The sequence below is a fragment of the Mesoplodon mirus genome, assembly GCF_964341445.2.
Source record: "Mesoplodon mirus genome assembly, chromosome: 13".
Taxonomy (NCBI): domain Eukaryota; kingdom Metazoa; phylum Chordata; class Mammalia; order Artiodactyla; family Ziphiidae; genus Mesoplodon; species Mesoplodon mirus.
The window spans coordinates 62,348,996-62,362,260 of record NC_138989.1 but is presented as its reverse complement, the minus strand read 5'-3'; the positions used below and the strand labels follow the sequence as shown (position 1 = coordinate 62,362,260).

Below are 13,265 nucleotides of genomic sequence, written 5' to 3'. Positions count from 1 at the left end.
AAAGACTCCTTGATCATATTTACAGTTTTCCTGAAGAGGCTAACAACAGCAGTAGGTCTGGAGATGTGTTCATCTTATTTTCTAACAGAAAATATGGTATTTATTTTAAAATGCTTACTTTAATAGTCATTTACTTCTTCTAATCCCTCCCTAACACTTAAGGTTCCGAGTGGCTGCCCGAGCCATGGCTGCCTTTCTTTCAGTTCAGGTTCCTGCCAAGGATCAGATCCGTTTGAAGCCGGGCTCTGAATTACATCTGACCCTGAAAGCTCAGCAGGTCAGTAAAAAGCTTTGTGGTTAAGGGCTAGAAGTTTTCCACAGGAGGAGGGAGGTGGCACCTGTACTCTTTACACGTGATGACCTGGTGATGATGACCTGGTGGGCTCTACTAACTGGAAAATGGTTAACGCATGTATCTGCCTCAGGTTTTAAACCAGTTTTTGTAGGCACTTGCCCAGAGCCCTGTTACTAACCTTGTAGAAGAAGCAAGGCCATGGGCAAGCCAATCTAGGATCGAATTTGGTTCTGATGACATGACTGTGTGCTGACCCGTCACAAGCTGGGGCTGGGGACAGGCACAGAAGATGAGACTACAGTTGAGACCAATAGAGGTTAGCTAGGCTTTAACTTGGAGCCAAGGCGGTGGTTCTGTTTTGTGAGTCTGTGGGTTGACCAGTGTTGGCTGACATGGACAAAATGGTAGCTGTGAAAAATAGTCTGTTCTAAAAACATGGAAGGCTACATGGCAGTGGTCCCCCATTCCCATAACTATTTTCACCCATAAACAGGCTGGCCAGGTACAAAGGTATATAATATAAAATGATGGCTGGCATTCTTGAGTGCTTACTGCATGCCAGGCACTGTTGTAAGTTTTAACTCACTTGACGTTAACGAGTTAAAATCTTAACTCTTCTAATTCTCATAACAACCCTATACAATACGAACTTTTATTATCCTGGTTTTGTGGATGAGGAAATGGAGACAGAAGGAGACTAAGTAATTTGTCCCAAATCACACAGCCCCTGAGGGCCGGGGCTGGGATTCACTGGGCCTGTCCGGGTCCAGTGTCACGCTCTTGTTGCTCTGCAGTACCGTCTCTGTACACGGTAAATGCTTAGATCCCTCAGCTCTTGTCTTTTGCGGCATTGTGATGTCTAAGCCAGCCGTGTACAGTGTGATATCTTGGTATTAAGAGCAAAGGTGAAGCGAAAAAATCAGCAGGTTCTTCACAGGCATCTTGGTTTTTACAGTACCCGATACTTGTCACCGGCTGATTAGACAACCACCATTTGCATCCCTAATGTCATCTAAGAGCCGTCACAAGTGGGCAGATGAGTGTTCCAGGGGGCGGTTGTGAAGTCAGTGCCCTGCATTTCAGGCTGCATTTGAGAAGTCTGCTCTCCTGTGCCCACCAGCACCTGGAGCATAGCTTTGCTTTAGCTGCGGCCGGCAGGTCGCCCAGGCCTTGCCAGCCTTTGCCGGCCTTCCTTTAGACTTAAGTGATGACATACTTGTCATCAGGGTTTTCAGACTGGAAAGAAGTCAACTTTGTATAAAATGATTATTCTTAGGCAAACTGTCAAAGTAGACTGTTCTTTTTACAAAAGAAAGGGGAGAGAGAGAAAGAGAGAGACATATGGACGCTATGGTTAGTGGGAGTGCCTGTTCCCACTGATTCTTGTTCTTAGATTGACTCCATTCATACAGCAGTTAGCTTGGTACCAAAATCCCTTCCATTGTTGATTTTCAACCCCAAAACTTCTGTCTTAAACCACTTGGTAATTTATTTCTAAGCTGCCTGTTCATTTACTATCCTCAAAAAATCTTCTCCCTCCTTATTTACTGAGCCAAGCAAATTCCATCTTTTAGTCTCTATCCTCTAGTACAGTGGTCCCCATAAATGAGAGAGGCAGGAGAGCGGCACTTCACAGTTCACACTCAGAATGCTCGGGGTGGGTGAGCTCGTATAGCTGAAAAATAAAACTCCCTACCCCCCAAGAACCGTTGTTCTGATTTTTTGTTTGTTTTCTCTAAATACAGTCTTTTTCTCTTCTCTTCTCCCAGTATGAAGGGAGGAAAAATTAAAATTATGGAAGTAAAGAATGTTTTTCTTTCTTTATTCCCGAAGAGAAGCATGGGAATAAGTCAATTCTGTTGGGCGGAAGCCAGAGGAACTTGATCTGTCTGTTGTGTTTGTTGGCTGATAGAACAACCTTATCCTTCACCCTCAGCAGCACTTAACCACTGGCTTCTTCTGAATTTCATCTAGTTACACGGTTTAGTACGACATTACTTTGTAATCTGAGAACAAACCCAACAGCAAATTAAAGCTGATGCCCGTGGTTTCCGGTTGAGTCTCCAGGAAGAGAGGCAGTAGATGGTCTGGTGGGGAGGGCTGCAGTGCCGGCACCGGGGCGAGGAGGACAAAGCAGCAGGACAGCCTGGCTCAGCAGTGGCACTCTGGGGGAGGGGTTGGGAAACAGCACAGGCCAGGCAGAGGGAAGGCTGGATGTGGAAGGCGGCAGACGCCAGAGAAGCTTGGGTTGCCGGCCTCCTTCTGCTTGTGGTTGATCAGTGCCTGCCTTTGAGACATCTAGTTCCAGTTCTGTAGGCTTCCCCGGAGGCTCACAGTTGCACCAGATGACGTCGGCAGGTGTGCTACGCCTGCGGGAATCGTGTTATACGCATCCATGTGGTTAACCCTCTTGTCTTCCATGTCTTTTAGGCTCTGAATGCTCTTGAATCCTTGACAGCAAGTAAGCAGTACCTTGAATACCAGGATCAGATATTGCAAGCCGCACAATTTATAAAGCGTCCTGGCCATTGCCTCCAAGATGGGAAAAGCTTCCTGGCTCTTCTTGTGAACTGTCTCTATCCGGAAGTGCATTATTTGGACAACATACGATAGTAACACTGAGGCTCTTGATAAACCTGTTGCTTTTTATGTTTACATTTAACTTTGCTGTTGCACAAATAACTTTGCTCAATTTCACTTCAGTTTGGCCAATGAATTAGTTGACTGAGATGCAAGTTGGTGGGCACTAGATAATTGTTGTGCATGTGCACATGTGTATGTGTGTGTTTCCTTAGCTCTTTTTTTTTTTTTTTTTTTTACATCTTTATTGTCCTTAGCTCTTAAAATGTTCCAGGGACTTTGTAATTTTTATGTTCATCCAACAAGAGAACTTACGAAGTTCTCCTTGGGTAGAAAGCCACTCTCAGTTGCCGAATATCCAGTCATCTCATGAGACCCCAGGTGGGGTGCTTTCGTATGTCTCCACTTCTGTCTTCTCCCGTTTCATTTAAATGTCAAGACTCCTGTGCCAGATATAACTACTTTGGGAATCGTGTTGAACCCTCACTTTTGAATCCCAATTGTGTTCCTTCAAAGTAAAAAAGCTTTGAAAATTTCTGCATTTCTCAAATGTGGGGAAATATACCAGCTTAAATTATTATGTTTTCCTCTCAGAAGGGAGATAAGAATGCTGAATCAAAGTGAGTCGTTGTCTAAAATGTGACCACTTGATCCTGATTATAGTGGACAGCAGAGATGGTGACAAGTCCATTTCCATCCAGCCATGTGTCCTCATAGAGAAGGAGCCATTTGTCTACATTGGGGGTGCGTGCTGGCGGTCTGTGGGGAGCATGTCGTGCACAGATGTGTTTTGTTTGATCACCACGGCTGAGAGTGTAGACAGGGCTTCATCTCTCCAGTGCACTGTAGACGTACATTCCCTTTGGTCATACCCCAGCCCGCTCCTTCATTCACGTCTTATTTGGCCCCTGTAGACATGTAAATTTGCAGCTCTTTCCAGACAGCAAGTTTGATATCCGAAGGTCCTGCTGTTGAGAGAGACAGAGACAGAGAACTTGACTCTCTGTTTCCTGCTTGTTTTATCACTCCAGATTTAAACTCAAATGAAGCTAGCAAACCTGCTGAAACACTGGTCGGTGGAAACTGGGTCAGGTCAGGAGACTTAACTGAAATTTGGCTTTTTTTTAATCGTCACGTGCCTTCTGTTGTTAACAGTTTGTTCTTTACCAAAGCCTGTCTGCAATGTTGCCGTGTTTTGCTGCCATCTGCTTGCTCTTGTCATGTCCCCCCCACCCCGCGGAATTCGCACCTTGACTTCTGTCATCATATTCATAATTCTGTTGGCTCAAAATTGATTTGTTTGTCCAGCTGGCATAATGTGTCTTTTGCTTGCAGGTTATCTATAGCCCGAGGCTATTTACCTAAAAATGTCTTGGTCACTGAGAGCTTTTAGCAGGGGGATTGGGGTATAAATTAACTGAGTGATAATCTCTTTCCAAATATCGTTTTGGGGTGCTTCCCCCAACATTTGGAAGTGTGTAGGAGCTGTTCTTTATTTTGAATCTTTTTAGTTGGACTGAACAGTTCTGCCCCACGGAAATGCTCTGGTAGAGATCATCCCTGTTAGCCTCCAAGTTCTGTAGGCCACTAAGTGTCCATCTCCGAGGGAGGCATCTCAGAGCTTTCCTTGTTACACGTTTTAGAAGCTGTGGACAGTTCCATGGCTGATTTGGCAACAAAGATTTTATGACAGGAAATATTCTGTGTGCTGTTTTCTTTGAGGAGGATATAATTATTGGTATCCTAAAATGAAATTTTTGAGTGACAGTACATGCATTTAAAGAAAATTATGTTTAATCTTAGTGTTTGAAGGTTTATAATATTTATAATGTATTTGCTCTGTAAAAATTATAAAAAATAAATCAATCTTTGGTTGTAGCTGGTAAGAATCCGATTTTTAGGGATATCACATTATCTTGTAAAGTATTTCAGTTGTTAAAGTTGATGCAGATTTTTTTATGCCTGATGTCATCTGTTTTTTTTGACACTGTAACTTGATCATTAGAGATGGTCGGTAAAAGTACTTCCTCTCACGCTTAACAGTGGAAGGTTTACTCACCACATAGGTTCCTATGAGAGGCTCTGGGCTAAGAAATTGCTTTAACGACACTAAGATAGTTCAGAAGGTGGCAATGTTGCTGTAGCCTCCTGGGAAAGAATAGACCGGTCTGCCCACTGGCTTCCAGGAATAATGAGCTTTGTTGGCAAAATAGTCACCTCCAGAGAGCGCAGGGCCTGTTTCAGAGACAGTTACCAGGGCTGCACGTTGATACCTGGGTCAGTAAGACCAAGGCACCTATGTGCTGGAGCAGCGTTGAAGGTGCCCTAGTGCAGACTTTCCCCATACGTGGCCAGCAGTGGCTTCCGGTTCATATGGGGATGCAGAGCAGCTTCCTGGGCTTGATGAAAAGCACCTCTTCTCTTCTCCACTCTCCTTTTTGCAGTTCACACAGGATGGGCCAGAGAGGCACCCTTGACCCCCTGATCTCCTGGCTCCCGTTGCTAACTCTGCAGAAAGCTGCAGGCACAGATGCCAGGGAGGGAGGTCCTGCTGATGCGTCTGCTCAGCCTAATGGGGCCAGGGCCCACCCTCCATGTTCCTGAAGCTCCTGGCACGAGTCGCTGGTGGTTTCACGATCAGCCTGTTGGCACAGTCACGTCTGCCTCCTCGAGGTTGACTGAGTCTCTCAGTTCTTCGAGGTGGGGGAAGCTGGGTCCAGAAAATGAAAACCCCTGAGCAGCCCACCCTCTCTTTAACCAAGTGCCAACCCCCTTCCTCCCAGTCAGTGTATCCACGTTGTGCAAGTGAGAGTGTCCATGCCCTTTCTTCCTTTCGAGTGAAGGTGAGACACAGTTTTCTATTGGATTTTTAAAACTTAATTAATTAATTAATTTTTGGCTGCATTGGGTCTTCGTTGCCACGCACGGTCTTTCTCTAGTTGTGGCAAGTTGGGGGCTACTCTTTGTCGCGGTGCATGGCCTTCTCATTGCGGAGGCTTCTCGTTGCGGAGCACAGGCTCAGTAGTTGCGGCACACGGTCTCTAGAGCGCAGGCTCAGTAGTTGTGGCTCACAGGCTTAGTTGCTCCGCAGCATGTGGGATCTTCCTGGGCCAGAGCTTGAACCCGTGTCCCCGGCATTGGCAGGTGGATTCTTAACCACTGCGCCACCAGGGAAGTCTCTCTATTGGATTTTTAAACCTGAAATGAATAATTTCTGGAGCACGAAGCAGATGTTATAGAATCATGACTTTTGAAGTCAGTAGAGGCATTAAAGCTCATCTGGTCCCATCTCCCACTCAGCAGGGATCCCAGCCCTGATCCTCCAGCCTCTCCTCTGCCCTTTCCTGTGGCCACTAGTCCCGCCCCTCATGGACAAGCCCAAGTGGCCATTGGTGAGCTTGGTTGTAGTTCTGCTTTATACTGGGCTAAAACTGGCTTCCTGGTGACGCTGGTCATGGTTCTGCTGGAGCTGTTCTCCTGCCCCCTCCTGACAGACCTTCAGACCTTTGGAAATTTTCATACCTCATCACACCTCTGACCCTGCCCATCCGCCCAGCCCTCAGCCTTCATCAAACGAGATGCCTAGTGCTTTTAGTTAGTCCTTTGCCCCCATGATGTCTGCCAGGGCTGCCCTTTGGGAAAACTGCCCAAATTAGCCCACGTTATTAGAAAAGGGCCATGCCCAGAAATAGTAGGGTCAGGACTTGGGTAAAACAAATGAGGCACCCAGGGCACACATGTAAGGTAGCACTCACCTGCTGGCTCCGAGAGAGTGTGCCTCCTTAGGTTATGTGCCCTCAGCCTGGTCTCTGCTTTGGGAATTAGCCACACTAGTGTGGGTCACGCAGCAAAGCTTGCTCCCCTGGACATGTGGGCAGCATCAGCTCTCAGCAGCTGTGCCCTCTGGTTGGCACATTCAATCAGTGGTGAGTCAAGCTCCAGAGCTCGGTTTGTCATCAGAGCTCAGTTTATCATCAAAGGCACTTTGCACTTATCCTTCAAAACTGTCTGCTCTGCATTTTGGACCAACTTCACTCCTTCTTCTGAGCTAGTAAAATTTTATTTTGAGCTGAAAAATTTTCTGCTTAGTTAACTTTGTCTTATTAAGCAAAGTGGAGAGTATAATGCTGCAAATAAGCATGATGCTTTAAAAAAAAAAAAAAGTTCCCTCCTGTCATCTTCCATTTGCATCTGGGTTGTGCTGGGTAAAGTTCTTGGCATCCAGCCAAGAACTTGCCTGCACAAATACTGACCTTGTCCTGGTCTGTGATGATCCTGGTCTGTGGTGACTCTCTCACATTATAGAGGCATCATGTGTCCTATAGAAGCGGTAGTTGAAGTTTCCTTCAGTCTAGATAGGTTCCTGATTTCTGATGACAATAACTTGAAAAAAAAACTACTGACCCTATTTTGGGGTAATGAAACCACTAAGGAATGTTGTTCATTATAACTTTATTTTTTAATGTACTGATGTAATATCTCCTGAGCACTGAGGTTTAGGATTTATTTTTCTTTCAATGGCTTAAATCACTCAAGTGGCAGCAAATACTTCTTAAATGTGTTCAACTCTTTTTTCCTACCCACATGCCTAGTGTGGCCTTTAAAAACCACAAGTTATTTTGGTCATTAAATGTGCAATATTCACTTCTTATTCATTGTTGGCATTTTACTTGTTTGTACAAAGGATGAGTTTTTATATAGTGATGAGACACAGGAAGAAATGAGAATTGGTTAAGTAAAATTCTGCAAATAAACGAGATTCAAATTTAATTTATGTGTGGTAGACATCTCATTTTTGGCAAGTTGGTTGGCAGGTCTTTTCATTCAAAAATCACAAAAAGAAAAATGTGAAATTAGAAAGCTTGTAATGGGTAGAATCTATATTCTGTGACATTTCATCACAATGGGTGAGGCCTCTAGTTTCAAAGAGAACTTAAAACTTGGGGGTTTAAGAATTGGCATAGACGGGGACCACCTGGTGACCCCAGAGAGTTCAGGAGAGCCCTGAGGTCTGTAATGTGCTTGTGACCCTAGTAGGAGAAGGTACATGAAGCTGCACAAAGGCTTCCACTGCCTGAGTTCCTGGGTGGGGGCAGGGCACCTCTGGGAGGGCAGCCAAGCTGCCAGGGAGGTCAGTGCAACCTGAGCTTGGTCACAGTCTGCTCCAGAAATCACTTCATGTTGGAATGCTAGGGAATTCTTCCTTAGTGTTCATTTCCATTACATTAAGACACATCTTGAATGGGCCAAAGTATGGTGAGAGGGCCCGCACATTTGATTTGGGATTACATCAGTTTGGGATTTCCCTGGAACAGAGCCCTGTGTGTCTCCTCAGCCCTTGCGCCCTTGTCTGGGTTTGGCTTCTTTCTCCAGACAGAATCACAGGATTTTGGAAAGTGGCTTAGAGGCAAGTTGTCCCACCTCCTACTAGTGTAGGAATCAGGTTACCTGTCTCTAGACAGGTGGGCTTCCTTGCTGGGAAACGCCCAAAGAAATGCAGCTCCAAAGTGGTCCATGTCACCATGGGGCAAGTGAGAATCCTTCACCTAAGGAGAGGGAGCCAAGATCTTCCTCCAAAACCTGCTTCTCTTCTGAAGACAGCCCTCTTCCCTCTTGGTCTTCCTTTGCTAGCCTAAACCCTTTTAGGAGACAGACCCACATTCCCCGTCTGTTGGTCAGAGGGGCCAACCCGGCCTCTCTCCTGGACACCATATTTTAATAATGGCCTAAATTTGTGGCTTGGACCAGACTTACCTTGGACTCTCTCAGCCTGCTCTAGTTGACCTGCTCCCTGACACATCCTCCTTAACCTTTCTTAAGACCCCTCTCTCTACCTTCCCTCCCTTCACTTCCTCTTCCTCCCCCCTTCCCCTTCCCCCCCATCTCTCTGCTCCTCCACCTGAGGTCACAGCCAGCAGCCTCTGGTGGAGGTGTGGAGGTGAGTGTCCCCACAGGGGCTCTCTGGGGAAATCTTTAGCCCTGCGGCCCCTCTGAGTTCACTGGCATGTGGGACTTGGGGACAGAGAAGGTCTGGGGGCCCAAACCCTGGAAAACCAGAGAGTTCCAATCCCAAAGAATTCTGTATCTGTGTATTGGCAGACCGTGTTTTCTCCCTTTAGCTCATAAACTATGACAAAGAGGAAGGAGCACAGGAGAGGAGGAAAGACATGTGAGAACCTGGGAAGGAAAAGGAGGCATGCGTGTGGAAGGAGCTGGCACCAGAGCTGTTCTGTCACAAGCACGTGTGACCCTGGCCAGGTCACTTTCCTCCCTGAGACTTTTACCTCATTTTAAAATGAGGCTAATTGCAGCCTTGCCTGTCTCCTGGGTTTTTAGTGAGAACTACCTGGGATCATGGAAGGGAAGGAACTTTGACAATCACAGGGGCCCTCAGAAAATGAGGGGTCTTGTTGTGGAGGGCATGGAACTGGACTTAAGTGCCAGGCTGGAGGTGCAACAAAGCTCAGGACCCCAACTCATGGTCTGTAAGGTCCCTGGCCTGAAGGCCCTGTGGCTGGCTGAGCCCTGCCTTCACCTGGCTCTGTCATCCAGTCTGGTGAGGGGGCATATGTATATATGTAAAAACTCAGCCCCACTCAGTGTCATTTCTGTCCCAAGGCAGGACTACCTTCATTGTATATTATCTCGTGGACGGTCCTCATGGAGCTACATCTCAATTTAAAATTGAGGACATGAGCTCCTTGAGGGCAGGGAAGGTGTGCTGGGCTCTTGGTGGACCTGGGCAGTAGTGGCCCTCCCTCCCGCTGCTTACCTCCAGGAGCAGCCTGCTGGGCGGCTGGGAACAGAGGGAAGCTGCAGGGTGTCAGAAGCCCCTCTCACCATCCACAGAGCACTCTGCCCTGCACCACACGGCCAAGTCCTGTCTCCACAACACCAAACCTCCTAGGTCACTTCTCAGGCCCGGGACACTGTGCTGACCGAGCCTGCTGCCTGTGGCTTGGTCCTTGCTTGCCACCGATGGCATCTGGGTGCTCTGAGAGGGGAGGGTTGGGAAGGACTCCCGGGCTCTGGGGTGAGCCCAGGGGGTCTGATGATGGTCAAGCGCAGTCCCCTCACCACCTTCCCCTTCTCCCCCTAGCAGTTGCTTTATCCGGAGGCTGAGCAGGAGGCTGCCTGGGCACTGTGAGCAAATTGGTAGAGGAACTGTGCCTGTCCCTCCTGAACTGTACCTCCCCACGATCCATCTCTGTGTCCGAAACCTTGCAGCAGAGAGATATGCTGCTCCTCCAGCCCGCAGGAAGCCCTATTCCAGAGTGCAAACACCACAGGAAGGACCACCGGGTTGGCAGCCAGCACCCTTATAAGTCAGGCTGACTCAGAGGGAGTCTCCAACCTATCTTGCCTAAAAATCACCTGGAGTCGACTGGACCCTGGTTGGAAACAACAAGCTAAAAAAGGACAATTGGGGAAATATGAATGTGGGCTGTACGATGATATTATTGAATAATTGTTAATTTTCTCAAATGTGATCATGGCCTTGAGGTTATGGAGGAAGAATGCTCTTGTCAGGAGACACAGCTGTGGTATTTAAGGGTAAAGTACTGTGATGTCTGCAGTTTACTCTCAATGGTTCAGCCAAACACACACACACATAAACATATACACACACTTGTGCATTAAGCTAATAGGGCAAAATGTTAGTAAGTGTTGAATGTAGGTGGTGGGTACCTGGGTGATCGTCTTGCGTTTTCAGCTCTGTGTGTGTATTTGAAAAATGCTCATAATACAAAGTTAGGGACAAAATCCCCTGGATAATTTGTCTAAAGACCCTGCCCTCAGAGCCTGTGATTCAGGTGGTCCAGGTGGTGCTGAGGATGGGGAGCTGCGCAAGCGTCCCAGGTGTTCCTGATACAGGTGATCCTTGCAACTCACCTGGGAGATGCTGCTCTGAGAGCCCAGGGTCCGAAGGTGGAAACCCCAGCCCCAGGGTGTCGTGGGTCTGGAGCAGACCAGTGGTCAGACAGCGAAAGCAGCCGTGCAGGCAGTGCAGGGCGCCCTGACTCCCTCCAGCTGCTCACCCCTGCTGGGGCCGAGCCCTCCACACCCAGGAGCCTCCATGCTGTGGCCTCGGCTCCAGCCACACCTGTCCCTACCCTGGTGCTCCAGCAACTTTCAACTGCTTAGACAGCACCCTGAGTCCCACCTCCCAGTCTTTGCTCAGAATGACCGTTCTGCTTAGAATGACTTTTTTTTCTTACCGCCCAACCTCCATTCTCCCCCATTTGTGTGGCCAGTGTGTACCATCTCCATGTCCCCTCCTCCAGGAAGCCTTCCGAAGACTGGGTCACTCACCCCTTTGTATGTGCTCCACAGCACCCCCAGCAGACTGATGCCCTCACGTGATTTCCCACTTACTAGTCTGTGTTGCTCACGAGCGTGAGAACCCCTGGAGAGTCCTCCTGTGGAGTTGTCAGGGCTGTTCCCCAATGCTCCGGCTTCCCTTCTTCCAGGTGCACTGAGGGTCACGCTGCCCAGCCCCTCCAGGAGAGTGGGGCATGTGGCTAGTTCTGGCCAGTGAACTATGATCCCAAGTGGAAGACCCTCTAGAGCTTTCTTTGTATCTCAACCCAGCAATCCACATTAGAGAGGGTGGATCCCCGGGAGCCTGGGTCCCTGAGTAAGTACAATGCACACAGCTCTTTGCCGATCTGTGCCGGGCATGCAGCTAAGGAGAGAAGAAACCCTAATTGTTCTCGGCCACTGTGATTTGGCTTTGTTCCTGCAGCACGACCTAGGCCAGCCTTATTCATTTCTATATCCCCAAACACTTGGCCCAACTGCTAGCACAAAATGATGCATAAGAAATAATTCCTATCACTTTTTCTTGGCTGTGGAACTGGCCTCAAAGACCAAGCGGATGGTATAAGACACATCACCCCTGACGATACAGGACTCTTAATGGAGGTGCCCAAAGTATCCCTGCACAAAGAGGTACAAATGCCAACTCCATTGACCTCTTAACAACTCAGACAGGCTCCTGGATGGATCCCAGGTTAACCATGAGCCGCCATCACCCCTTTGCTCTGGCTAAGGCTCCAGTGAGGAGACTTGTAACCCACCACCCTGCTTATTAACCTGTGAAGATCCTTCAGCCTTCATGCCATCTCCCCGGAAAGCATCAGAGAGGACCCCGTGCTCACAGCAGGTGGCTCCAATTACCACTGCAGCGTCTGGAAAAGTTCTGGAGGGGAGAAAGTCTGTTCCCATTGAAGGCCATTATCTCTGCGGCCCTTTTGCCAGCTCGCCTGGGTCCCAAGCATGCCTCCTCCCCCTCTCCCTGCCCCCAAAGCAGGAGCTTAGACAATCAAGTGTGAGGATGGAAGGCAGCACCCTGCAGTCAGCCTGGCAACACTCGGGCAAATGGGAAATGGCCGGTGCTTTTGGCCATTGCACATCCAGGGAAGAGGCAGGTGGTAGAGAGGTCAGAGCTGCAGCTGCTTTATCCACGGACACCCTGTGGCCCAGACTTGCCCTCACATCTCCCAGATTTTGGTCCTTAAGAACAGTGGATTCCACATGCTTTGAGGTGATGGGTGTTTCGTTTCTTTTTCCCAGAGGTCCCAGCTGAAGGCAGTGCAGAGAGCCGATGGGGTAAGAGGAGGGCAGAGTGTGGGACAGTCACAGAGGAGACGCCAGGGGCCAGGGATACCGGGCTTCTCCTTGTTGCTGATTTGATGTTCCTGGGACCACAGGGTGGCACAGCCCAGACCCAGGCTTGCCCTCTGGAATCCTTACTCCCAGCGAGGCCGGTGTGGGTGCTATGCTTGTCCAAGTTTAGATGTCCCAAGGTCGCTCTGCAAGGAGGAGCCTGTAACACCGCTCACACCTGTAGACGGCTTTGTACCTGCCCCAAGTCCCTTCACATCCACTACTTCCTCAGACCTTGACAGCCCGAAGCCAGGAGAGGAGACTGTTACTGTCGGTGTTCAACAGTGGACGAACAGAGACCCAAAGAATTGAAAAAAGTGCCTTGGTCCACACAGCAAGTCGGTGACAGGATGGAGTCTGGGCTTGGAGACCCCTCTGACCAGGGTCCTGCCTGCTTTACTATGGTGTTCTAGGTAAGCAAAGGCAAGACGAGCTTTGCAGAAGTGTCACCTGGGCTCATGTGCGAGTGCGGGCACACACACACACACACACACATGCACATGCAAAATGCCGCCCCGTTGACAGAAATATCTCTGGGGCTTGGAGACAGAAGTCCACGTAGGAGACCTCTGAGCCTCTGTGAGTAGGGTCCTGACCTCAGGGCGCCGCCAGGCTAGGGCTGCCAAGGTGCCTGGGAGCCAGGAAGGGCTGTCCCAGCCAAGCCACGTGTTGGCCTTCATTCCTCATGGTGTCCAGGGGATGCCGGTGGCCAATGGGCTCC

At 48.7% G+C, this 13,265-nt stretch overlaps 1 protein-coding gene across 2 annotated transcripts in view; it reads left to right on the top strand.

Moving 5' to 3' along the window:
- Positions 1-7,639, top strand: part of EPG5 (ectopic P-granules 5 autophagy tethering factor) — a 126,841-nt gene extending 119,202 nt beyond the window's left edge. For both annotated transcript variants that reach the window (XM_082641540.1, XM_082641539.1), the window contains exons 43-44: positions 163-277; positions 2,726-7,639. In XM_082641540.1, coding sequence (XP_082497666.1) covers positions 163-277; positions 2,726-2,908 — 298 coding nt within the window. In that variant the 3' untranslated portion in view covers positions 2,909-7,639. The remainder of the gene's footprint in view (positions 1-162; positions 278-2,725) is intronic.
- Positions 7,640-13,265: the final 5,626 nt, after the last annotated feature.